The 26,451-nt window shown below is 47.9% G+C and overlaps 1 protein-coding gene across 5 annotated transcripts in view; it reads left to right on the top strand.

The window, feature by feature from the left end:
* Positions 1–26,451, top strand: part of LHPP (phospholysine phosphohistidine inorganic pyrophosphate phosphatase) — a 115,752-nt gene that overhangs the window by 60,664 nt on the left and 28,637 nt on the right. The window contains exon 7 of one of the 5 annotated variants that reach the window (XM_068951486.1): positions 20,641–22,605. The exons of 3 other annotated variants lie outside the window; for them this stretch is intronic. In XM_068951486.1, coding sequence (XP_068807587.1) covers positions 20,641–20,767 — 127 coding nt within the window. In that variant the 3' untranslated portion in view covers positions 20,768–22,605. Of the gene's footprint in view, positions 1–16,982; positions 17,126–20,640; positions 22,606–26,451 lie in introns of those variants that run through there. One more of the 5 variants, XM_068951488.1, reaches the window with a different exon arrangement.

The raw sequence follows: 26,451 nt of genomic DNA, 5'->3' as shown, positions 1-26,451 counted from the left end.
ATTAGGATAAGGTATCAAATATCCATGTCCTGTTTGTATTCTTCCCTAAGTACGTTCACAGGCCCCTGCTGGAGGCAGGGTGGGCCTCAGGTCTGGGGCGGTACGGCCATCTTCATGTTCAGTGTGGGCTGTGCGCGCTCCCAGCCACCACTGGCAACTCAGCAGCTGTGTCCTTCCCTGCAGGACAGGAGGTTTCTGTGCCCCGGGGAGAAGAAGGCACAGCGCTGTGCGGAGAACGCCAGGGCTGCCGGAGCCAGACTCGGCAGCAAAGGCCTCTTCACCCCAAAGGCCTTGCCCTGTGACTCGCACCGGTGACATGACCTATTCCAGCATTGGTGGGTCTGGAGCCAAACCCGTTCTTGGCTGTTTCTGGCCAAACTGGACAATTCGGTTAGGGGCTGAACTCAAACCGGAACCAAACAAGAGAAGGGACTAGAGTAACTCCTTAGCTTGCAAAGTTCCTGGAAACTTTTGCTTTGAGAAAAAAATCCCTCCATGGACTGTGTTCCCTTTTCATTTTGATCAGTCTAGTGGTTGAGAGTAGGAGATTTCATAGTCATAAGTGCTACTACAGTTTCTTGCCCCGTGGAGATAACGAGGCCCTCAAGGAAGGACAATCAGAAGGTGGAGCCACGTATATCCTCGAGAGGGTCGAGTGGTTGTGCAAGCGAGAGAGCTAATCTGCGGCACTTCCACAAGCAGCTCCTGGGACCTCCTGCACCATTCAGCACTTGGAGAGCACTGTCATGTTGTTCAGGAGAAGCTCAAAATGTAGATTTTTTTGGTGTGTTTCCTGGGACAGATTTCCGGCCCAACGTGCAGTCATGCTAGAGAACAGAGGGCTTGTCCTCTCTCAGGCAGTTCTGCTAGGATCTGTGCTCATAGTAAGGCTAATGAAATAATCTTGTCTAACAGAGACAGAATTGACACAGAGCTTTACTGGAGCTCAGAAAAAACATCTGGGTAGAGATAATGCATTTGTTTAAGGGTTTAGATTTGAAAACAGGATTAAATCCTCCTTAGGATATAAGGATGGCAAACAGATAGCTCATCCTAGGCAAGAGGATCCTCTTGTGGAGTGGTCAGATTGCACTGGTAGAAATGATCTTTGCGCTGGTGGGACTTTTCCTGGATGCTGATGTCTTTGGGGACCTTTGCTGGTGTAAGGAGGCCACCAGGCTGGTGCCCACCAGGGGCAAGACCATCTGGGAGTAATTCTAGTATTAGCTGCAGCCTGTGCTTCTGCTAGCTAGTTCTGCACTCTGATGGAAAGCAGGGCTGCGAAAAGACGTACTCCAGGAAGAGCAGTTCAGTAATGCTCCTCTTTAGTAGCCAGGCTGAGGAGGGGTGAGGGAGGGAATAATTGTGAATTTATTTTTTTAAATGCATATGGTGTTTAAAGCACACACTTAGCCCAGGATGTAAGTGGGTGCAAATCCATTGACGCTAGCAAGCAAACGCCTTCCACAAGGGCTAAATTTGACCCATCTTGTCCAGGTGAAAAGGTACTGTGATGAGCCAGTGTTGCCCAGCGTCACACAGTTCTGCTGTGTCAAGGGGGAGCATTTTCTTCCCAGAGGAAAAATGAGGAAAGGTGCTACTTACTTTAATGGTCAGATTTGCCCTAAATCCTATTCCCAGGGAATGAGCTGGGCAGAGCTTGAGGAATAGGCATTAGGGAAGAAAGAGTGGTAGAGGAATAAAGTCGGAAAACCTAATGCTTCCCAAGAATGGATAAGTGAGCTTGGCACCATTCACGGGTTATCCTTGGTTCCAAGAACTGGAAAACTGAGAAAAGTGCTTGAAATGGAGATAAGAGGGTCTTCTCCATATGACACTTTATAACATGATGTTTAAAATTTGGCAAGCACTTAAGCTCTGGAATCTGCTGGGCTTAGTATTTTGTTTTAGAAGGGATGGGTAAGCATTTTTTCAGAACGCTGCAACCCAATGGTAAATCCTTAGTCACAGACATACTTCTCATTTGTAGCTTCAGAAAGGCTTATTTTCATGATAAAATGATACGCTACAATACCTGGAGGTCTTGTCCCAGTGGCCAGAGTCTGCTGCCTTAGCTCTTTCTCATAAGCAGCCCCAGAAGACAGGCAAAATTTGGCTTTGCATGCACTGAGGAATGAATGAATAAATAAATAATCTTTCCTGGCCTATGCAATTCACCATTTATAGTCATGCAACAAAATCTTACATTCTGGTTTTCCGAGAGCTGGGGGACAGCTGGAGGCAGGGGAGAGGGGAAGGCTCTTCATCGCTGGAGTGGAAGCCTGTCCCAGACAAAGGACAAGTTCTCTCTAATGGGAAATGCTAAAATGAGCCCATTCTCTGCAAAAGCCACAGGGAAGCCATCCAGCAGCAGCTCCATTTTGAGTTGTCCTTGCCTGGTTTCCACATTGTTCATATGCATAGGAACACAAAGGCCAGAAGAGCTTGTTTTTCTGCTGAGGCTGTGTGAGGACAGCAAGAGAGTCTTTCATATGGATCACAGGAGGATTCAGCCGCTGTCCTGCAGCCTGCGTGGGCCCCCGTCTGCGTGGCTTTGGCCCTGGGCTTCAGGGAAGTCGGCAAAATTCACCTGCTTGTTTCAGCGAGTGCAGCACGCTACCTGGCGTGATGGGAGCCGTGACGTGCTGCAGCGCAGAGAGGAAATAAGATAAAACAGTGAGATAAGGGCAGCAGGTTGTGTTAGGGCGCTGCGTGGGCCAGCTGCTCAGGGCACCTGGACCGGGGTAGGGCCACGGCGGGGCTGCGGCATCGCGGGGTGGGGACTGATGGATCCGGGCTGCACTGAGATGGGGCCGGAGCCAGTGCCTGGGCAGGGTGGGGAGGCCTCCACGGAGAGTGGTCAAGGGCTGTTTGTGCCCCCAGAGCCCTGGCAGGATGCTGCTTTCCAACCAAATTCTAGCCACTTGGTTTGCATTTCCAATTTTGCAGAGATTTACGTGAAGTTGTATGATAGTGGCAGCGAAATCCCGCTGTGGGCAAGCGGCGATTCGGTGATGTGAGCCGTGCAGTTCATGACAGGGTGCCTCGAGTCCTGCTCTCGCTGTCCCGACGACAAGGACAAAGTTACATCACAGCTGTGCTCCAGAGAGATTGTATCTCAGCTCTTGCATGCATTGTAAAATGTCGGAGGTTTGTTGCAAGGGGCTGGGATTATCCTGCTCACTTAACCTTGTATAAACTTTTTAAAAATAGCATTTAACTTCATCATTTTAGTAAAAGAAACACCAGCTCACATTGCTGCTTTACAAATGATCATACTTGACACTCTTGGGAAAGAGGAGCTCATTTTACCTTTTGAGGTGGCTATAGCTGCTTTTTTTGTTGCGTACAGGTGTCCAGTTTATCTCAGCTGAAGTGGATTTCCTTTTGTTTTCTTTTTCTTTTTTAATATCTAGTTTATGAGGCTGTGAAAACAGCCATCCATGATTAGTCACTCCAGTTCTGTTTAACACTTCAAGATATTTTTCAGCTCATCTGTTTTCACTGAAGCACTTCAGCATGTGCTTAGCTTTAACGACGCTTTAATCTTGTCCCTTAAGATAAGGACAAGTTCAAGTATCTTACTGAAAAAGGAAAGATTTGCTGAATCTGCGTGGGGTTCGGTGTAACTCCCTGCAATCGCCGTAATACAAAATAAATTTGTCTGCTCCTGGTTCGTCCTCAGCATTATCCACTGAAAGTACCAAATGCAATTAGCAAGTAAGGACTTTGCTCTCAATCATTTTGTCCTATCGTCTGCCCCAAGGCTGTAGCTGAGAGCGGTCTTGGGGAATAGATGAGCCTGGCAGCGGAACGGTTGAGCACCCACCTCCGCGCCCCGCTGTGCTTCCCCGGGATGCACGTTTATAAAGCAGGCGGCTTTAGGCGCAAGAGCAGTGTATTAGAGCCCTTTTGAAGACCTCGCGTCACTGTTCTCGTACGAAAACTGATGGAAGGCTCTTTATCTAAAACCAGAATTGCATGAAAATTAGCTGGGGCTGGTGAAGTAGCATCTGTGTTATCTTTTTCTTAACCCTGCTTTACCTCTCCTCATCTCAACATGTAAATCCTGCTGCTAATGGGATTTATTGCACAGAACCCTCAGGAGCAAAATCTGTGGATTTTAAAGGAATATATAGCTTACATTTTCTCAATAAATCATATCTCTTCTGTTCAGATTGTTTTGCTGTAGCTTGCTCCTGTGACAGTGTGTCTGCTAAATTTCCTAGTTCTCGCCAGAGTTATTTGGCATTATTTGTATATATAAATAGCACCTCGCATGTGTTTGCAGCTTCTCTTTTCGTATCTCAGAAGTGAATGAACCTGGGCAGGGAAGGTGCAGAACATAGCTCCGCTGTTAAGCCGACGTTTCTTTTCTCGGTGTCTGCGTGTGGTTCTGCTTGCTTGGGCTCCCCCCGAGCACGGCCAATGCCGGAGCCGCGCTCAGGGCTCACGTTGTGTGGGTGCAGAGCGCACACGTACCTAAGGATCGTCTCTGAGTGTAGCATCTGGATTTGTGGCTGCCTTGCTGGGCATTTGGCTGACTTCAGCGTTAGTAGCGCTGGATGCTGAGAAAAAACTCCTGGCAGCTTTCTCTAGCTTAAAGTCTTTAGTGCGTTTGTTTTTTCAGATAGCAGGCAGAGGAGCCAGTATTTTGTACTCGCGTTCGTAGCCTTCCTCCCGCTCTGCTTTGCGACGCATCCAAAGCTGCTTTTCCCAGCCTGTGCCCTCAACGTATATCCCCTGTCCTCTGCGCTCTTCCCACCTGTGTTCGCCGTGCCTCTCGCTCGCTGCTCCCGGTAGCTGCGTTCGCAAGCGTACGCGCTAGTTTAAAGGGGACCTCTGCCTGGGGTATGGCAGGACTGTGCTTGTCTGATGAAGCAGCTAGCTTTTTCTGTCTTCTGCCTAACAGATGCCGGACACTTCTATTTCTGACCATTGTTGTACTGAAATCCCATCATCACGGGCATGAAGCTGTCTGTGTCCTTGCATTTGATTGAATCATCTTCATTTTAACCTGGTCTTTCTATCATGACAAGTTTGCAGGGTGGATAGTTGTCTGAGCGTAGCTACTTCTGGCTGGAGGATCTCTCCTTTCTGGGGCTGCCCGCTTGAGGCGTGCTACCTTGCGCTAACATGTTCACCTTCTGGGATGTTCTGTCCCTCCAGCTCTTGGCAGCCTGCTAGGAACGCAGCTAGCTTTACTCCCTGCAGTATTGCCCCTGTTGCTGCCTCCTGCTCTGCTCCGTGTCGGCTGAGTATCTCACTTCTGCGATGTAGTTCTCAACGGGCTCAAACCCTCCCTGCCTTGCTCATCAAAGTCGTACCATTGACTTGTAAGTCAGGCAAGCAGGATTTTTAAATCAACTTCTAAATTCTAGAGTAAATTCCCCCCCTCCATATTAACATAGGGCACAGCCAGGTGTGCACAATCCAGGACTCGATATGCTAGATAAAAAAGACCAGTAACTAAATGGGTTGAAACGGCCAGTTCTCAAGGAGAGCTCTCTAATGAGACTGATTTTGCTAAAGACAGCCTGTTAAGGCTGCCTGAGGTGAGGTTGTCCTGGGGCTAAAAAACCAGCTGCTGTGTTTATGCTGTCATGGCGCTGACGTAGCAGGGACGTAGGCAGCAATAGGGCAATAATAGCAGGGTGGGTTGGGAAGGGCTCTGTTGAGCCTAGGCTTTGTATTCAGGCAGTGAGTTGGGTGGAAAGAGGTGACCAGAGTGTCTTTTCTAAGAGGTAAATAGTAATAAGCCGCTGTATCACATCCCAAAGGAAGATGGTGTGGTTATGGTTGTGGGTGTTTGGTTGTAGGTGCTTTGGTACCAAGAGCGAAGCGTTGCTGAGATCAGACTTGTTGCAACAAGTCACGCATCTCTCGCGTGTGTTAGAAAGCGATGTATTGCTATGCAGCTGCATCGCTGTACTGAGCACGTAACATCATCATACGAAGCATGTTTCTCGGGTGCCATCTCTACTGGAGAGGATCTGTAGCCCAGGACGAGGCGATGCTGAGCGTGTGATGGAGGCAGTCAGGGCCGTGCAGAGCAGCCGTGCTGAAGACTCCAGATGCAGTTATTGGAGCTGCTTAGACGTTAGAAGCTAAAACTTGCTTGGAAGAGCATGGCAGGAGGGAGGGGTAATATGTGAGCACAGCTGATGGCTGGGTGTCATGGATTAGCTGGAATCCAACAGCAGCGTCCCAGGGACAGGTTCACATGCAGCCGATGTTGCTTTCTGTGCACATTCATTAGCTTGGTTTGTTTCAAGCGTGACCAGAACCAGATATTTTGATGACATGACGCCTTTAGTTCACACTGGTCTCAAGTGTCATCTCATATGCTAGTTTGTGACACCTTGAATCATAACCCCAAGTTCTTCCTGAACTCACACGTTTTCCTCAACAACTCGGCCTGTGAGTGGTTGTTGCTATTACAGAGTGTCTACGCTATTTCTCACCGTCAGCAGCACCGTTGGTTTGTAAGAAGACTGGAAGGGAGCTGCACGCATCTAAATTTTCTTTGCAGCTCCAGTTAACTTTCCAGGGGAAGCTAGATTAGCGAGCTGCTTCCTCACACCAGCTGTGGTCAGGCATGATGCGTTTTTGTTAAAGTACTTGCATGTTTGGAAATGTATCTGATGGGACTTCTCTGGGGGCATCTGGAACAATGAAGCCAGCTGAGTGACTTCTCAAAAAGCAGACCCTCGTGCCGAATTTAAATAAATAACATGGCAGCCATCAGAGCCAGGATGCTCTAAGTGCTCAACTGCGTTCCCTGCTTTTGGAGCCTGACGCATGACTGACTGCCCCTTTTTGAGGCAAGTTTACACTCTCCCCTCTACTCTGGGAACGTCCTTCTGAGCACCTCGAGGTGCTTTAGAGACAGAGGGCACCTGAGAGAAGGATCACTGAGAGCAGCAAGGGCAGGCAAAGGTCACAGTTGGGAGAAAAGGGATGGGAGTTACTTTGAAATAGTTCTTTTGGTGATTGAAGAGGCCTCAGGCCTCAGAAGCAGTGACTTTTTGGCTTTGCAAATGTGTAGCTTCTGGTAGGAACTGGGTGGAGGCATCACCTCTAACAGACAGCTCTTTCCTGCCTCAGGCAGCGTCCAGAAAAAAGGAACAGGCCTCGTGCTTTGTCTTAAAGAAGTGCAGAAACAGGTGCTGCCAAAGGAGTGGAAGAAATTAAGTCCAGAGCTTTCCAGGGAGAACGTCCTGTTTCCAATCCCCTCTTCATTTGGCTTCAAAAAGTTTGATTAAACTAGGTCAGTTCCTCCTAGTGCTGCAAAGCGAGAGCAGTAGCCAGAGCTGCGAGCACGGCACGGACGAGAAGTACAAACGTGGCCACTCCGCTAATGCGCCTCAGCCCTCACCTCCAGTACTCCTGCTCTTTCAACCCTGTGGCCTCTCGAGAACTGCTTTAATTTTCTGACCGGAGCTTTACTTAGCCACTATTTTTGTACAATGCTGAACACCTCTTAGCCGTGGCTGGTGGCAGCAGTGCATGCTTTGCAGGGTAGTGATGACCTTCCCACCGTACACTTTGTGCCCAAGAGCAGGGTAGCAAACAGTACTGCCCTTATTGCAGTGCTATGCAAAATGCGTTTTCCCCAAGCGATTCAGAAATACGAGCTTTCCTCATCTCTTCCTTAAGCTGCTGGATTTGAGGAAGCCGAGGAAGTCAGTATTTATAAATGAAGGGCAGAGGAGGGGTAGCACGAAAGTCACAGTCTGAATCTATGTTGCAGCTGTTTTTTTGAAAGCATGAGAAAGTCTTACCTGGATGCATCATTTACAATAACATGAATTCAGCTTGGATGAAGAAGCTAATTAAATGCTGGCGGCTTTAGACAACACATTCATATTTTTAACAATTTGACCCCAAACAGCCATTGAATGTCTTTCTGATGGCTAATGTGTTACATGTTTTTTAATTAGAACAAAATTGTAATCCATACTTCAGTTAAGTTCATTACACTTATGAATCTGATACAATCAAAAGAGCAATCGGATGTTAGCTAAGTAAGTCCACTGTAAATAACAATTACAGAAAACTTTTAATTGCATGCCTGTCCTTCACAGCAGGTAATGGGATAAGACAGGCCGTGCTTTCTTATGCTACTCACTTATAAACCAGCTTGCAAGCACTGTATCATGTGTTCCTAACTCAGGACCACTTAAACTCCATTTTTAAGGTTAGAGAGGACAGCAGCCAGAAAAAGGAAAGATATGATGGTGGGTCTGTGAACGACTAGCACTGAAATAAGTGCTAGAAGAATAATATCCATCACAGTAACACGTGCTTTGCTCAAAAACACCAGCGTTATCTGAGGAAGTCCTGTTCATTTAAGACCACTCGTGTGTGGGGGCAGTGACGTAGCCGTGGGCACTGCCGGTTTTCCCTCACTGTTGAGCCGTGCCCTGTGGTCATACGTGACCTTGCCCGCGTCTGTGCTGGAGGGGAAGGAAACGCTGCCATGCCCATTTTGCAGCGAGGACACCAAAACGCAGAGCATTTTGCACCGTGGCCCATCCTCTGCCAGAACTACTGGCTGAGTCGGCCGGGGCTGGGAGAGCATCGTGGCAGGCTTGTGTGGCCCCTGAGGGCTGGATCAGATCTGGCCGGGTTTGTGCAGTGGTTTGTCAGCGCAAGGCAGGTCTCTAGGAACGGACCTGGCAGGCTCCACTCGCTTCTCCCCATCTGTTTACGCTTCTCTCCAGCCTTCTGTTTTGCCTGAACTCTGTTGGCTTGCTTTCCCCTGGTCATCTCCTCGTCTCGGGTGGGATTTCCATGCCCCATTTTGCTGTGGCATCCCAGCATAGCACTCCGTCGAGGCTCCCAGAGACAACCCAGCTAGTCGGTGAGCCACGTGAAAGATGGGTAGTAGCTATCACCCTTCCTGTCGATTAGTGTAAGTTCACAACGCTTCTGAATTCAATTTGCGTTGTCAACCAAGTGGAGTCAGCCGCGGAGAAGTCTGCGGAGAGGGAACTCTCTGTGTGGTGCGCTACAGGGTTTCGTCAGCCTGCTGGCTGCGGTTGCTGGGGACCTGGGCATGAGATCCCTGGGGGGAACAATAATACGCAGCTCCTCGCGCGTTGCCGCAGCGGCGCTGGCGTTTGCTGTGTCTGCCGTGGCCCAGGAGCCACCTGGCCGTGGGGTTACCGCGGCCGGCGGTGCAGCGCTCCCCGCGTCGGTGCGTGGGCGAGCACAGAGATCCGCGCGCCGCGAGCTGTCTGAAAGCGTTGAGCCTGGCTGCGCCTTCTGCGGGGGGAGCCCCTAGGTCTTTCCCCAAATTGTTTGTCCGTGAATACTAATGAATAGTCCTTTCATACTTAGTAACTGAGTAATGCTGCTTTTGCCTACCTAAGAAAAATGGGCGCTCCCTCCTCAAAGGGACAAAATTATGCTCCTTTTCCCATATGTGGACTGCATAATTCACTGTAATTTTATTATCTCTGCGCGCTCAGAAATGCACCACATGGCTCATCTGTAAGTGGAGAAGATAAGAGGCTATACCAGCATGAATTTTCTTTAATAAGATTACACTATGATAATAGGCTACTAGAATAATTTAGCTCCTAATGATTTTGTTCTTTCTTGCTTCCACATGATCAAGGGCAATATGCATTAAAGTTGCAGAAGCTTTTTTAATTATGCAGTAGTAAGTATATATTTTATATAACAGCTTTAATGATTCAAAGGGAATTTTTGTTTCTCTGGGAAATACTTACTTGGTGTTGTCGTTCTCAAAGATATGTGTGTGTAAGCACATGTAGGCGTATGGTCTAATTTCTACAATATACTTGTGTTGTGGTCTAATTTCTACAATATACTTGTGTTGTTTTTTTGTGGGAAAAATCCAAATGTTGAAACATAATGCAGCCAACCAAGCCGTCTGGAAGGGGATCAAACTTGTAATACTTTAATCAGTTTTTAAAAAATTAAAAATTATAAATGATTTCTTCATGCAGATGAGTTGCCCAACATCAGGCATTCAAATTAGGAAACGTTGGCTTAACTCCCTCAGGGCCTCAGTTTCCCCTTCAGTAAAAGAAAGAGTTGTTGGGATTTTTAAACATGCCTAAGTGAGTATCCCACACAGTTTACATTATACCAGCGGAGCGCCAAGAGAGTTAGTTCCCTAATGTTTGTAAAACTCTCGTAAGATCTCTAAAGAAAGAGCGCAAAGTATTATTTTAACATTCCTCCGCCGATCCCAGGAGGCAGCGTTGGGCAACTCCTGTCACCTGGATTATATCCAGTGTCAGGAGAGCAGAATTTTATCCACAATCTTACCTGGCACGTAAGTGTTTTCTCCCTCCTCTGTGTGTTTGTGCAGAGAGCCACAGCTTTCAATGCTATTTGAACCTACTCTGCTACATGTCAGCCCCCCTCGAATCACCACTCTTCTGGCCTCATTATGGCTTAATTTGGCCTGATTTGAACAGCAGCTCTTCAGCTGAGTTTGTATCAACATAGTTCCTGACATAAGTTGGGAGGGTGGAGGCCCAGTGCCCCGCAATCTATTAATCAGAGCCGGATGTCACTTTGCAATTAATGGATGGTTTGTGCAGACTGCAGTGGAAGGAAGCAGAGTTTGGCGCTCAAAGACCGTTGAGGTTTCCTTGTTTGTTTCCTCCTCGAAGACACGCTGTCACAGAGCATGACATGCTTCCCTCTCTAGGCTCATGGCTTTGTAAGGAAAAGAGCGACTTAAGTAGCCTAACCAAGAGCTCAAAATACTCTCTAGTTTCACACCACTTGGCAAACGATGGTGCATTTTCTTGCCCTCTGCAAGGGCCTTTCTGGGTCCGCATGGACAGAGAGAGGTGACCAGGCAGACGCTCCTTCTCCCAAGGCTTTGGAGCTGTATAAAGGATCAGTGCTTTTCAGCAGATGGTATTTACACTGGGATCATTTGGTGTAAAACTGCTCCCTGTTGCTAGTCCCTGCCAGGGTTTCCAGCTGCAGTGGGCAGAGTGGTGGGAAACTTAATCAGGATGGGATTTTGGGTTCGGGCAGTGGAGGGGGGCACGGGCGTTTCAGACACTGTGTTGCTCTGACAGCTAAAAGAGGGGTTGTATAACCCGGCACTGGAAAACTCATTAGCTGCCTGAGCTCTGCCTGAATTAGGTCTCTCGTTCCTTTTCCAACAGATGGGAATAGTAGCAGAAATTTTCCAGCATAGATGAGGCAATGGAGTTGGGGGGTCTGAGGAGCACAAAAGGGTCGAACAGGTTTCCCTCTGCTGACCGCCTTGGGGAGGAAGACAGGGGAGCCACATGGGCGTCCCCGTCCACTGGCGCCGCAGAGCCTGGGCCAGCCTGCTGCCCGGCACCCGCTGAACCCTGCACCCTGACTGGTGCGCCCGGCCGGGGGCTGCCAAGGTCTTTCCCTCCGCCATTTACCCACCGAGGAGCAGCGTGCTAACAAGCGTGTTCCTCAGCTGCTCTTCTGCAATCAATTCTGAACGGGACTCTCTGGTTAGACACTGACTTTTTATTTGGATTTTACAGGGGCTTATTCTGAGAACTAAATAAGAGCCCAGATGGCTTAGAAAAACCCAGATAGATCCAACCTGAAAGCAGCTCTTGCCACGCACATTCCCATGCTCTTTCAACAGACGGAGGCTGCTCTGCCAAGTGTGATTTCAGAGGAAGCTTGGAAGGAATGTCCAGCCCTGTCTGTCGTCCTTTCTTCGGAGAACTTCTGGGGCCTTTGCAATGGGCAGAATAGCCGAAAGAAAGGGCTTTGGCTTTTTCAAAGCTCTGAGCTAGGATTCTGTGTGTCCTGCTTTCCTTCTTCCCAGGAATTATCCTCTTTCTCCATGAGTCATCTCACGGATGAGAATAAAAGGCTTTCTAGGCGAAGAGGACAAAATGGCAGAATCTGGCTCTTCAGAGCTGTCGTTCCACTCTCTGTGCTCATTTGTTCATGGGTCTGCAAGCATCTTTCATTTCTAGCCCGGGAAGTTTAATCCCAGAGAGCTCCAGTGTAGTCCAAATTGAATTATTTCGGTGTGTTTGCACGCATACCTGCATGCTGTGCTGTGTGGCTGCCTGCCACCCCCTCTCCAGAGGTGGATGCCTTTCAGAAGTAAAGTAGTTTGCATGGCTATAAATATTCAGTGCTTGTGGGTAAGCTGAAAACTGTGTGAGCAGGAATGTTAAAATATTTCCTTAAATTTTCTGGGAGTGGTGGATGCTCAAGAGTTGCAGGATTTGTCTCATTAGCGGTAAAACAATGCCTGAGGATTAAGATCTTTGCTGAGATTGTGATATTTCTGCTGCTAGCTACATAGCCACAGACCTGGGAGCTGATTCAGCCCTCAGGCATTACTGTTCTGACTTGGGCCTCTGGAGCCCCTGAGGACTATGGAAATGCCAGGCTGGAAGGTTGGGGCGAGCTGGTAGAGAGCTGTCGTTCCTGCCCTCGGCTCCCCGCACAGCCATACGTTTCCGCGGCATGGACGGCGTTTCGCTGCCAGGCTGGAGGAATGCGCAAGTGGCTTTGCAGATTTACATCAGACCCTCCTCTCGGCACCTGGCTTTGCGCTTCGAGCCAACGCACGGCGCTTTCCATGCCCCTAAAAGCAACTTTGGCGGAAGCGGTGAGTGCCTGAGGCAGGGACTGAGAGTAGCCTGCCTTCCCACCTGGTCTCAGCCCTGGGCCGCTTCCGCAACTGCCTCTTTCATTCGCCTGCGAGCCACTCGCTGGAAAAGCTAACTTTTAATTAAAGCCAGATATTAGTCTTGGCCTTTATCGTTCATGTTTTGGTTTCGGGTTTTCTTTTTTTCAGTCCTGTTAAAATGTCTGGATAGATGATATCAAGGTTAATTTGTTTGCGATAGAAGAAACATTTTTACACAGTGGCTGAATGTTGTTGGAAACGAGCAAAATTAATAGCTCTTCACTTAATCCTGATTAAAGTGGCAGCTGGGAGATACCGATCAACATGTTCACAGCAAACTATCCATCTCTGATGCACACAGTAAACAAGCATCAGACTCCACAGTTATCTTAACCCTTGACAAGTCAGCGGATAGGCTGGGGGTACCTTAAATAAAGCATCTCACAAAGGAGCCGCCATAAGGGAGCTGCTGGCTGGGCACTGCTGGCTGGGAACGGCCTTGCTGCAGACCTTGACCATGTCACTTGTTTCACGGTACTTCAGTTTCCCTTCTGTAAAATGGAGATAAGAGCAGTCGCTCCCGTGGAGGGCTGTCGTGTGGGACAGACGCACAAGAAAGCGGGAGCGCTCAGACACCAGGGCTCCAAGGCGCAAGCGATGTGGTGCGATGGGACGTGAGTAGCTTGAGTTGCCGTGATGGCATAAAATTGGAGCTGATGGACACCCAGGCTCACCCGGCAGTGGCACAAGCGCAGCGTGCCCGGGCCAGCTCTCCTTGAGTGGTGCAGGGAGCGCTCACCCCATCCTTTCTACAGAGAGCAGCCAACTCCAGGCCAACGGCCGGCAGCTGAGGACTGTCTGCAATGGTCACAATGGTAGGAAAAGCCTCTCTGCCCATGACCTTATCCCCTGCCCCACCAGTATTACCAGGCAGGCATCCAGGTCCACTTGTCCCCAGGCAGAACCCAGGGAGCTGTTTCTGCTCAGGGAGGTTGGTGATCTGCTGGATGACCACCCTTCAGCCACTTGAGCAGCCAATACGTGGGAAATTTGAAGCAGATCAGGCTGTCTTGTATAATCAAAAAAGGCTACCCCGCAAGAGCCTTGCTGTGTCCAGTGGGTTAGCAGTGACTGATTTTAACGCTTATTCGAAGCATGGCAAGTACACTAAGAGCGGTTCTTCGTTTATGCTCGCAGGTGTCACGTGTTCGAGGTTTCGCCTCATCAATTTACAGTGAATCACTGGAGACTGAATGCTACGCTTTTCAAAATGCAGCATTATTTAGGGCTTTAAATCAAAGACAAGGCAAAGTGAGTGCCGACAGCTTCACGGGGTCCCACCTAGGCGAGGCAGGGGTGGGGAGAGGAGGGAGCGGGGGCAGCACGGCTGCTCTCCTGCTCTTGGCAGCACCAGGGCCTTTTTGAGGAGGACCAGGACCAGGTTTGAGGAGAGGAGCACAGGGCTGTGCCCAGGGCCACGTCCACGCTCCTGCAGCAGCCGCCTGTCTCTGCCTGCCCCAAGTCTCAAACCAAACGCGGTTAAAAAAAGGAAAGGCAAGGAAACAAAAATAACGACACCTCCGGGAGGCTTTGACTGAAGGCAGAATTTCCCAGTGTCTCGTTGCTTCTCACAGCCTCCTGCCATGTCCTGTACTACATGATTAGAAGACAGTTGTACAGGTGGCTTTTGTCTGGCAGTAACTAGATTTTGGATCTGTTCCCAGTTTTGCTGATGTTTAAGAATTCTGCTGCTTCCACTGCTGTCAGTAATTTTCCCACCCATCCTTTTTTCTTTGACATGTGCTTTCTGGGGACAGATGGCAGGATAAAACCCCCTGACCTTCCAGCCCACCTGTTTGATTGGGCTCTAGCCCTCAAAGTAATAAACTAGAAAGCAATTTCCAGGCTGCAGAGCGCGGGAAGGAGGATCAACAGGCTTCACTTCCCAGCTCAGGTGTTTGATTATTCTCACCAAACACATGTTCCACGTTAGAGGCCATGCATTCTTAATGCAGACACTGCCAGGGTGTTTCCAAACAAAACAAATTGCTCTGAGTCAGTCCTGCCTTAAATATTCATAAGGTCATTGCATTTTTGAAACTCGGGCTGCTGCACTGGGTTTCTTCTTTCTTCATTCCCCAGATTAAGGTAGAACAGGTCTAGAACTACCTGGAACTTGTTTATCTTTTCAGTCTTGCAGGAAGCAAGTAGTACAACTAAAGTAGATGTGCATTAACTCACAAAGGCAAAGGAATGACTTTCTGTTGTGCAGCCTTGCCCAGATTTTGGGGACCAAGGAGTTTGTAAGCAATACATCATCTGTTTCTCAAGCCATTCTTCAAAGTGGTATCTTGCATCACGTTTGTTTTGCTGAAAAGGGGGGCTATTTTTGCATTGCTAGACTTCTTGTAAGAATTATAATTTTGACATTTTAGCCTTTTCACAGAATAGCTAGGAGGGGTTGTAAGAGAATGACATTTACAATAGCAGGACTAGTGACTGCTCCTTGTGTCTACCCTATGAGGATTCCAGAAGTTTTTCAAATGACAGGAAGAAATTTGACACTGGACTCAAGACTCCAAACACCTGAATTTCACTTAAAGCCCAAAATAGGGATTAAGTGATGTCCAGCACCTGGGGTACCTGTCAGGGAGATCAGTTTCTTGAAGCGCCCAGATGGCAGGTAGCATCCATCCTTGATCGCTGTCTGCCCTTCCCACCCGCTGACTGCCTTCCCCAGGAGGGTGAACATGGGCACGCAACACTGGTGGTTCCCACCCTTGGGTGTGTGAGCTGCAGGGCCGCGAGGTGCTCCGTCTGCTACGTGTCTGTGTGTGTCAGACACAGGAGGGACTCTGAGCACCCTCTGGTGCAGAGCTCAGCGCCGTGCGCAAGTCCGGCAGCGCTCCTGGCACGTGCTGACGTCAGCCCCAGCTGCGCTCAGAGGGGTGATTGCCTCCAAGGAATGCACCTGAGAGTTGCTGTTCCTCTCCGTCCAGTTCTCTCTCACGTGAGGTCAGAAATGTACTTTTCCCAAGCATATCAGTACTGCAGTGGCTTATGTCTAGTTTTATCCTTGGCAAAACTCATAAAAATTTAAAAGAGCACAACCCCTGCTGTTGGTGTTTAATGAGCATGCGTCTTTCATGAGTTCTTATTAAGAATAATCATGGTAATAATAATTCCTAGTAAAATTCCAATCCTATACAGAATTCTTCATGTTAGGTCTCAATACTGACTCAGTACTTCTGAAAAAGATGGATGTTTATTTCTTGAATGTCGGATTACAAACTGTTTTTCCACTGGGAGAGCAGGAGGCATAGAGAGGGGAAGTGACCTCCCAGATACCTCCAGCAACACTCGTGCCAAAAATAGCAGCTGGGTCTCCCATCACACTCCCATTCTCACTGACCAGTCTGCCCTCGCTCTGCTCCCTTTCATGTGCCGCAGGTACTGCTCACCTCCCAGGGGGTGTGACACTTTACATGGTGAAGATTCCTCACCCTCCTAGGTATCCAGACAAAGATATTTGTCCAGATGTTCCTTCTCATGGCACGTGACGATCTTGTATGAATGCCCATTGTATGTTATAAAGATAGGCACTATTATAATCGCTGTCCTTGGGTAAACAGGCTCAGGCTTCCTGTTTTCCTCATTACCCTTATTTCACCAAATGTTCCCCTGTAGGTGTATCCACACAATAGCTTGACTTTCAGCCTACAATTGTATCCTCTCTGCTCCAGTTCAGATGATTGATTGCTGTTGGAAGGCATCTTTTCAGGATGCTGATCATCCTTTACGAAGTATGCTGTCCCTGACCACAGGGCCAACCAGTCCTCTTTGCGTCTAAATTTAGGAAACGGTACATTAACAGCAAATGAGATATGAAACAGTGGTGGATTAAACTCATCTACCATAGGAGTGGAGTTAGCCGTTTTTATGGGTGAGGAAAGAGGCATAAATCAAAAGTCTTGACAAAAGTGATGGAGTTTGGGCTTTATCTCAGAGCACTGCTACTCTCTTTTCTATTTTGTAGACAGCATTCTTACCTCTGAGCTTTTAGTTCAATCGTATATTCAGGCTTTGGTGCGCTTACTGCACTCCCTCGGTTTGGTGGAGTCACTGTGTTCCCTTTTGGATACATGCTTAAGTCCCAGAAATCACTGTTGGCAAATATGCAATCTGCCGCTCCCTAGGGGACTTGACTTCTGCAGGCAATACTTTAGCATACTTGCAATTGAATTTTTTTCATTCCAGCCTGGTCATGTATGAGTTTTCTTTGCTAACCATTTAATCATCAAGTCCCACTCTTAACTGACCGCAGCATTTTTTTGCTTTGCAGGTTTCTTTCAAGATACTTGGGTGAATGATCAGTGTGTTAGCAAGCAATTCAGAGCCCTCTTTCATGCCTGATGCTCATCAGTACCTCTGAGAGTGCTGCCTAGAGAGAAGCAAGATTCTGTATTTTCTCCATAACCTGCCAAATCTTGGTACTTCCTTCCATTTTCCATATGCTGCTCTATTGGCCTGAGCCGTCTCTCACTTTTTAGTCTCTCTTACTTTTTTGCCTTTCTGAGGAGAGCTATCAGTTGGCAAAGCTCCTACTGGGAGCTGCCAGACCTACTGGGCTGCCACTACCCTTATGCAGGCAGCTGTTCCCGTCTGTGAGGCAAGGGAAGACATCGGTGTTGTTTACTCCTCAGAACTGGGGTTTTCATGTGCCCTTTGCCTTAAGTCTGACGCTGAAGCTATTTGACCAAGGCTGAGGATCTCTCATGCCCCCATCCCTTTTCTATCCTTTGACTTCCTTTCGGGTTGCAAAAGAGCCTGCGAGTTTCTCATCATTATGTTTCCTCCTCACTCAGTTAAACCATGAACTAGATGAAGCTGTAGACAGAAAACACGGTAGGCAAAATCCTACAAAGTTTTCCTGCAAGAGGAGCAGAAATCCAAGGTGACTTTACAACAGCCGGTTTCCCTTGGCTGCTAAGACAAGAAGGCCTTCTCACAGGGGTTATCTTGCCCTAAACAGCTTCGCTGTGGAACACCTCGACCTCTTCTCTCCTCCATGTTCTGGGACAGAGCCGAGGACCAGAGGGAGAAGGGTTTGAGCAGTGGACATGACTGAAATGTGCAGTGGCTCTGCAGAGCAAGAAGGAAGATTGGGGGTTGTCTCTTTCAGGGATCCTTTATTCTTGTTCTCCACCCCCATTGAGAGGGGAGAGAGGTTTGACCACATAACATGGTTTGAGCCGTGAGGAAGGAGCAGTGTCATCCCCTTGTAGTGTAAATGTCTCAAAGTAGACTGTATTTATGAGCATGAGCAAGACTTTTGTTATTGTCCCAGAGTATCGTTATAGTCTTTGCCCTTACTGTAGCCTCACGGGCAATTTGGACATAGCAGACCCTGAACTGACTCAAGTTTCTTCTACGTGTTAAGCTCAGATTCATTTCCCTCTAGTTGCTTATAAACGTGTTTGGTTATGTTTGTTTTCTGCATGTGGTATGTCATTTGGACAAACAAATGAATACATGGATTAACGAGCAGATAGGTGGTTGTTTTAACGTCCTGGGGCCGACTTCTGCCAAGAGAAGTACTTCCTTCTTTTATTATTATTCTTAGAGTCATAGAGCAGGAGACCCTTCCTTGTTTAGTTATATATCCATGCAATCTTGAGGGTGGATCCTTATTTCCAGCTTATGACTGGAAAAATTTAAGGGAGTCACTGGACAGATTCATTCGTAGTAAATGAGACCTAAAACAATCGAAGGTGGTAGGTGAATTATCTACAGTCCGGATAGTGATTCTGATAGTGATTCCGAAGTCAGTGCGTCATTGCTGTTTGTTTTACTCCTCTGTAACATAATTGACACCACTGATCTCTGCTCTGCCTTGGGCAGCACATGTTTCACAGCAATTAAGGGGAAGCAGCTTTGTCTTTCATGTATAATCACATGCATGCATTTCCCCCTTCTTCGTCTTGCAGGCTTGGTACCACTGATATTATGACAGAAAGCGCTTAGCGCACAGAACTATTAAAAATGTAGCTCAGATGGTGCTGATAGGGGGACGACATCTCTTGAATAATTTATTTCAACTGAAAAGATTTGTAACGCTTAAGTATTAGCAGAACTCTTCATTTTAACTCTTTATGAGGTGGCTGCTTGTTGTGATTCACTCGTTAGGACAAGAAGAGCGTTGGTGTGTTTGAGCACGCACTGGACATCTGTTGTCAGCTTAAGTGGCCGCTTTATTCAGTAATTCTCAGACTGTTGGTCATGATCCTTTGGAAGCTGGAGGAAGGGGATCTCCAAAGGGAGTCTTGAAGCTTTAGAAGCAGCAGTCGGTAACTATTCCATTGCCCTTGCTTCAGGAACAGCAAGATTTTTCCAGGGTGGAGGAGTGAAATAGGCTGTACTTTACTGACTGCAAAATATTTGCAGTAAGCAAGGGACTGCTAACTACCTTTAATTCCTGGCAGTAGTTCAGTTGTTTTAGTGGGGTCATGTTTGCAAGCACTTGCAGTCCGTAGTGGCTGCCTCCCGTTGCCCTGTCCCGCAAGGACTACCAGTTTTGTTGCTGATCCAGGGGGGTTGCACAGAAGTAGGTGAACCAGAAGGAGGGGCAGCAGTGCACGTGTTCCTAATCCTCACATTTCAGATGTCTTCTCTAAAGCGTGATGGAGCCCTGGGAAGATGTGCAAATGATACTCAGCTGGGAAGAAGGGACTGGGAGTATGGTTAGGTAAAAATCAGTGCTTGCTCTCCTTCATACAGTGCTTTTCAGTCCTAGATCTCCAGGTGTTCAAAGGCTGAGTAGTTTTCCACTGTTTTATACATCTTGACATTGCATTATAGAGTAATTGGTTTGTCCAAGGTCACAAAGCTATCATTAAAGGTAAGGTGCCAAGCACATGTCTTTGGTTTCTGATTCCAGTATCTGTCCATGGGGCTGTCACAGCCGCTACACAGAGCCAGTGCAGCCAGTGCACAGCGAACAGATTTGCAGGCGCAAGGCTTAGTGAGCCGGAAAGAACTCGGCAATGCCTCTGCCGTCGCTTTCTTGTGTACATTGAATAGCGACCTTGTGCAGGGGACACCCTTGCACGCAAGCAAACAAACCAAATTTCCCAATTTAATCTGGCGGAAATCCAATAATGAGGAAGAGATCAGCTCTAAGGTTTTTATCAGTTTTATTCTTGGCATCAGTGTTAAAAATGTCAAGATCATTTTTGTGATGATTATCTAAGAGGTCTCTTCCTCCCGCTTTTGTTTATGCACAAGACATTACACAAAGCGAAACAAATCCCGTCTCAGCTGCGCGGGATCGGTTCCCACTGAAGGCAAAGGAAGTTCCTCACAGGCAGCAGAGAACAGATTTTGGCCCATACAGTACGGACAAATACATTACCAAAATTGCTGTGTCCACAGCATGCACTCCACAGATGACTGCTCCTTCCCAGGGCTCAGCGCTGATTTGCAAACAACTTCTGTCTCCTGCTCTCTCACCCTTCTTGCTCTTACTGCTAGTGCTGTCACTATACCATTATTTCACTGCATTTCAGTAATTCCTCCAGGTACCTACCACAGCGGCGTTTAACATTTTATATAAGAGACAATCTGTGCCTGAAGAACACAAAATCTATACTGTGGGGGTGGGAATCAAAAGGCAGGAGATAGAAGTTGTTATTTCTGTTTTACAGATGAGGCACTGTGGCATAGAAGGTGAAATCCTGATGTTCTTGAAGTCAATGCCAAAAGCCATTTATGACTCCCAGCTGGTCAGGGCATCATCCCAAACAGATTTTGTGACTGATCTCATTCCTCAGCCCCTGCTTTAGGGCTCGGCCACAAATTCATCCATCACTCTAAATCTTATCTCTGCTTAATCTTGAAGGGGTTGTAAGCACCACTCTAGTTCTATATCTGTTTTTTTCATACCAAAGTTTCAAACTGCTTACACAAAGAAGCTGAGGGTTTTTTTTTTCTCATTTTTACAGCTGGAGAAATGAATACACAGAGAGGCAAAATGGCTTACCTGAGGTCACACACCACTTACCTGAGGCCAGTGTAAGAGCCAGGAATAAGTTCTGTGTTTCCTCCATTCCATCCCAGCCACTCTCATAAGCCTAAATTAAAATAAAATGAAATACTGGTTCGTACCAGGAAGAGTGGAATTTGGAGCTGCAGCAACTCAAGATCAACCTTAAAGTCCGTGTGGCTCAGTGAAAACCTTGGAGTTAATGACCACGGCAAAATTGGTGTATTTTTGCCTAAGTACCAAGACGTAACAGCTTCACTATAGAGACAGGAACTAGTAGGCGAGATGAGCCGGCGTCATTAGATCATTTCAATCCCGCACCAGGCCTAGGAAAATTTGTCATATAAAAAAATATATCTTATAAACTAATCAGAAAAAGTTGTCCCGTTCAAATAAGTTGTCTTCCTGTTTATGTATAGTTTTAAAGAAAGTTAATTGGGTATGAAATTTCTTCATCTTCAGAGAAACAGATACGCAGTTGAGTAACGTAAATGCCAATGCACGGATGTGTTTGTGTGTATTAGTGGCTTGGAATGACACTGACATCTATGTAGTGTACGTTAGGCTGAGACTCATTTACTTTTCAATAGCTGTTGAGCAGAGGCTGATACTGCTCTCAAACCTGGGGAGAATTTTCATCAATGCCAGTTTCTTTGTGCTTTAGCAATTACTTTCAAATGTTTAAAACTCAGTAAGAGTTGCCAAAATCTGTGTTGCCTCCCAAGGACATGCTCGTAATTTCTTTGGGGTTTAGATGCCAGATACGTGGCTAAACTACACTTGATACTCTCCCAGTATTTTGACTATTAGTTCCTGAGAATCACTTCATACACTGATTTTGCTACCGATCGTGTTATGTACACACAGAAGAATGGGTTATTTAAGAAATTTCTGGGTTTCAGCCAGAAAATAAATATTAAAAAGTCACTAGAAGGTGACTGTTATGAAGAGAGGTTCATATATACCGTAAAAGGAACCAGAAAGGGCCCTGGCAAATTGATTGAATGAAGTTTAAAAGGACTTGTCCTGAGCAGAACTGAACTGAAACTGGGTCTTCCTGTTTGATTTTAAGACTTCATATTTTAATACATGTGAAATAGAAGTGTATGTATGCACCTCACTGGCTCTGTCAGCTTCCTGTTATGTTTTTTATGACATGGTGTGCAGTCTCAGAGTTGTATAAAATTGTCAGAAACCTGGGAGACTTTAACTCCATCAGGAAGGCACTTTCTTACTGTGTAGTCCCTCTTGAATCCTTGCTGACGTCTGTAGTTAAGGCCGACTGGTGTGTCCACCTCTGAGGGCATCACACAGTCTTGCCAGGCAGACAGAGATCCAGCAGGCATGGTCAGAGGCATACATGGCAAGGGTGGACAGGGAAGTCCTCTCTGATTTGCAGGCCGATCTAGTCAAATTATCAACAGACACCCTCTTTCTTCATGATACTGTCGGTGAGCCAAGTGCCCGTTGGAGCAAATGAGCAGGCTCTCGTCCTGGCTTGTGCTTGGCCATGAGATTTGTCAGACTGCAAAATCTTTCTCTTAGGAAATTCTGTCCAGCTTGTCACCTCCCTGGTTGGGTTTCTGCCTCTAGAAAAGCCATGAGCATGTGGCTAAATACCCAAATTAGCCTGGTTAAAAAATCTGGAGAGAGGAAACTTGAGGAACCTTCTTCCAGGTTCAGAAATAATCTCCTGTCTTCACCACCTGCATCTACAGACCTCAAGATCAGAATGCATGTTAGCTCCTTTGTTCTGTTCTCATGCGTTTCGATCAAGACTGAGTGACTGCAGTGTTTCCAGCTGTATCTCATTTACGGAACGACATTATATTTGTGTGGAGCGTAAATATCATTAGTAATGATGTTGCCTTATGGGAAACCCAGAGTTCAAGCAGGTTTTAATAAAATATTAAAATGCTGAAGATGCTGTCCTCTGGTTCTGGTGCCACATTTAGGAGCTGATTGTTTCAGTTTTCAGGAACTACAAGGTGGAATTTGGGCCTGATTCTCAGCCAGTGCAAAACTATGTCGTTCCTTTCGCCCATTAGGATAAACCTTGCTGTCTCTTACCTGCCTCAGTCTGGGTGCAGCAGCAGCTATGTCCTGTGCAAGTACCACATGATGATCTGAACCCTGCTTATGGGCACTGCTGGACCCTCTTATGGTGTAAATCAGTTTGCTCTGTGGAGCCACGTTAAATTGGTGACCTTGCAGGAGTTCTCAAGTCTTAGTGCAGGCTGGATAGATTGAAGTTCTTATGTGCAAGGTGGAGAAATGAGGCCTTCCTAAGCATGAGGAAGCTTCACCCGGCCCTGAGGTATGGGATCATGCAGAATAGTTGTGTAGAAAGCATGGGAGGGAACCACTGCAGAAAAGCACACTCAACCTGAGTGTTGAAAGAAATCAATAGCCAGAAGAAGGCTGCTGGGCACCTGGGTAGCGGGCAGCTGGCCTGTAGAAGCTCCCAGGAGCTGCCTGGAGTGGTACAAGGAGGTCCAGGACAGGGAGGGTGCTGTCAAACTGTTCTGTGTTCTTGGGATGGAGCAAGCCAGTCCCTGCAGTCGTGGGGGCTTCAATCCCGGTTTGGGATCCCCCTGCTCATGACATGAAGATGTTAAATGGCTGGCCATGCAACGGACAGGGGGAGGCAGGCCTCGGGCTCTCCCCGCAGGGTGGGAGTTCACAGTCGTTCGCAGCACAGGAGGAGGCTTCAGCTGTTTCCCATCTCCTGCGAGGAAGAGGCGCCTGGCCAGATGGACTCATCCCATGGGCAGAGCGGGCCCCGCTGGCTGCCAGTTGGATCGTGCTGGTTTATATAATCACTTGGAAGTTGTGAGTCCCCTATGCAGTTGCCATAGCGTTATGGGGAGTTTTCTCTCCTCCGGCTTGTCCCGTGCTGCACGGTGGAGCCTTTCTCTCTTTATTGCCATAATGTCAGAGTGACCTCCTCCTATCCCCTCCATAGGACGGTGACAGCAGCAAAGTGACATCAGAGGCTGCCCCTCAGCCAAGTCTCTTTTGCCCTTACTCTGAGATCTGGAGATCATTCACCCTTCTGCTCGGTTCCGTGACAGCGGGAGGAAAGGGGATGTGTGGGCAGGAGGGGACTTCATCCTTTCTCTGTGTCCTTGCCCTGTGCCATTATTTTTTAAGAGGTCTCTTTCCTCCCCGAGCTCCAGCATCGTGCTGTATGGCTTGCCTCCTGAACCGGCTGGCTCCGTGTTAGAAAGTGGCTATTCCCCCCGGCGTTGCCAATGCATGTGTAGGCTCCTTCCTTTGCACAGAGGCTCCTTCCTTTCCTCGCTGCCTGACCTCTGGACGGGACTGTCAACCAGCCACAGGCCCTGCCGTTTTGGGCCTCCCCCCAGCCCTAGGCGTTTACCTCCCTTCAGGCATAGTTTAAGCATACAGAGGCATGTTCTTGCTGCATCTAAAGCAGTTGGTACGTTGTTATCCTCAGCTTTACCTGTAGTCAGAGTGCTCATTCTTTAGATAGAAACGCTGCAAAAGCATAGGTGAAAGAACAATTGCACTTCTGCCTCCCCCGGGAGGAGCAGAACAGTGGTCCTCTCTTCCGATACAAGAATGGTTTCTCGCACTGTGGAAATGCAGGGCTGCACGATACTTCCCCGCAGCGCCAGGCCACCAGGTAGGGCACAAAGCGAAAAGGAGAGGGAGGCAGAGATGATTGCATGGGGACTGTTGTTGAATAACAGACGATCTTACTTGGCAGCTCCCCAGCAGTTTGTAGAGCAACTTTCAGTCCCCTCAAAATCCCAGTTCATTGTACCAAGGTTTGCATGGACATGTCACCTCACCCACTGCTACACAGAGCTATCGGTGCTGCAGAAAATGAGGCAGCTGCTGCAGAAGTGCAGAGCAACAACTCAGCATCATTTAGGCTGGAAAGTGAAGGAGAGTACTGCATTGATTCAAAACTGCAAGGAGAGGGTTATAAAATTACCGTGCCTGTAAACTGCAGCTATGAACCACATGATTGCAAAGTCCTTCCCTCTGTCCTTATTTAAATTGACTCTCTCCTAAGCCTCATCAACATCTCTCTGCTCCTGAAAGTTAAATTTTCTCTGTACTAAATCCCATGTACATGGTACACCTTGTGCTGTGAGTAGAAGCTCTTTTGAAAAAACATTACACAACTGATCAACTATTTGCTTAGGATTAGGTGCCGTAGTTCATATAAGCATTAAAAAATCTCTGGCCGCTGTTCTGTATCATAACTGCATCTTATTTGTTCTCTTCTAATCAGAAGATGGGTGTTAATCTGGTTTGAATGGCTTTTGTCTTGTTCCATGGGCAAAAAAAGAAAAAGGAACACTGTACTTTTAAAGCTAGAGAGTTATTTAGTGCAGCAGCGCTAAATATATCAGTATTTCTTGGGCTTGAACTTGCCAGGATACACTGTTCTAGCAGCACTTCCAGAACAAATGCAAAAGAGGCAAATCTGCTTCTAAGTAGTCTGGGGTTTTGTTTTTAGATAGAGAAGTATATGCACGTGTAAGAGGAGCAGCTTTAGGAAAGCTGGAATGCACAGCGATACGTTTTGGGAGCCTGCCGTTCGGTTGTCGGGTTAAGCTTGAGAGAGGCTTTCCGGCGTATGTTGTCTTGCAGAGAATGATCAAGTTACACGCCTTGAGCTTTGCCATAGTAGCAGAGGACAGGAGAGTACAAAGGTTATGGAAAACAAAACATTAATTTTCTTGACCAGCTGTGTTACAAGCAAAGTGCGGCTTATTTATACCCATGGCATACCGCTCATAAATCAAGCCTGCTCTCCAGCAATGCATTTAATGAGAACTATTAAATGATTTCATGATGTACTCATCATTACCGTCTGATAAAAAACAGCACTCCCTCCACGGACCAGGACTTTTCAATTGCAGCTTTTTATGTTGGTGGAAGGAGGTACGGGTGAAACAAAGCCCTCAGCAGTGCCGAATGTGGTCTGCAAACATGTCTCTCGGTACATTGTGTCTGGGAGAATTGATAGTTCTCTTAGAGCCGAGCTCGGATTCTTTCAGCTTTTAATTAGAGAGATGGGCTGGTGACGTGAATAGCCATTCGGTTTTAGATAATACCTTTCATGTACAAAATACCCGATTCTGATCTCACTTCCATCAGCCGCTGTAAATCAGAAAATAATTTGGTGAGGTCGGTGTCGTTACCGCGGTGTAAGCGAGGCTGGAATCCAGCCCAAGGTATACAAAGAGGCTGAAAAGTTGAAAGGCGTCCGTGCGCTCAGGGGCCGGGCCCGTTCTTCGTGCTTGAAAACCAGGACGCGTCCGCTCTCGAGGTAAGTGAATGACCAAAGTCACCGGGACGGCTTCTGATGCCGGGGCGCAGCGCAGGGGACCGCCGTCGGGCCGACCCCGCGGGCTTGCGCGGGTGCCCCCCCCCCCGCGAGGAGGGGAGCGCGCGGCGAGCGAGGGGGCAGGCGTCTCGTGCCCTAGCTCCAGCTGCACGCTGGCTGCGTTTGGGCAGCCCTCCCGAGGCCCCGGGAGTTACTCTGGCTGTGGGTTCGCCGTCTCTGCTCTCCAGATAGGCCGCGGAAGCAAGCGGGACGGGGAGTCCCTTCGCCGCAGAGGGACGCAACCGTTGGCCGATGCCTGTAGCCTGAGCGGCGGCTCGGCGTGAGCGGCGTAGTGCGGCTCCGTACCGGAGCAGTTCACCGTCTTTTGGCTCCCTGCCAGATTTCCAAACAGGAGGCGCCGGAGCTGACTGCCGCACAGAGCCCTGGAAGGACTCCTTTGTC

The sequence above is a fragment of the Struthio camelus genome, chromosome 7, assembly GCF_040807025.1.
Source record: "Struthio camelus isolate bStrCam1 chromosome 7, bStrCam1.hap1, whole genome shotgun sequence".
Classification (NCBI taxonomy): domain Eukaryota; kingdom Metazoa; phylum Chordata; class Aves; order Struthioniformes; family Struthionidae; genus Struthio; species Struthio camelus.
This window is presented reverse-complemented; position numbering and strand designations above follow the sequence as displayed.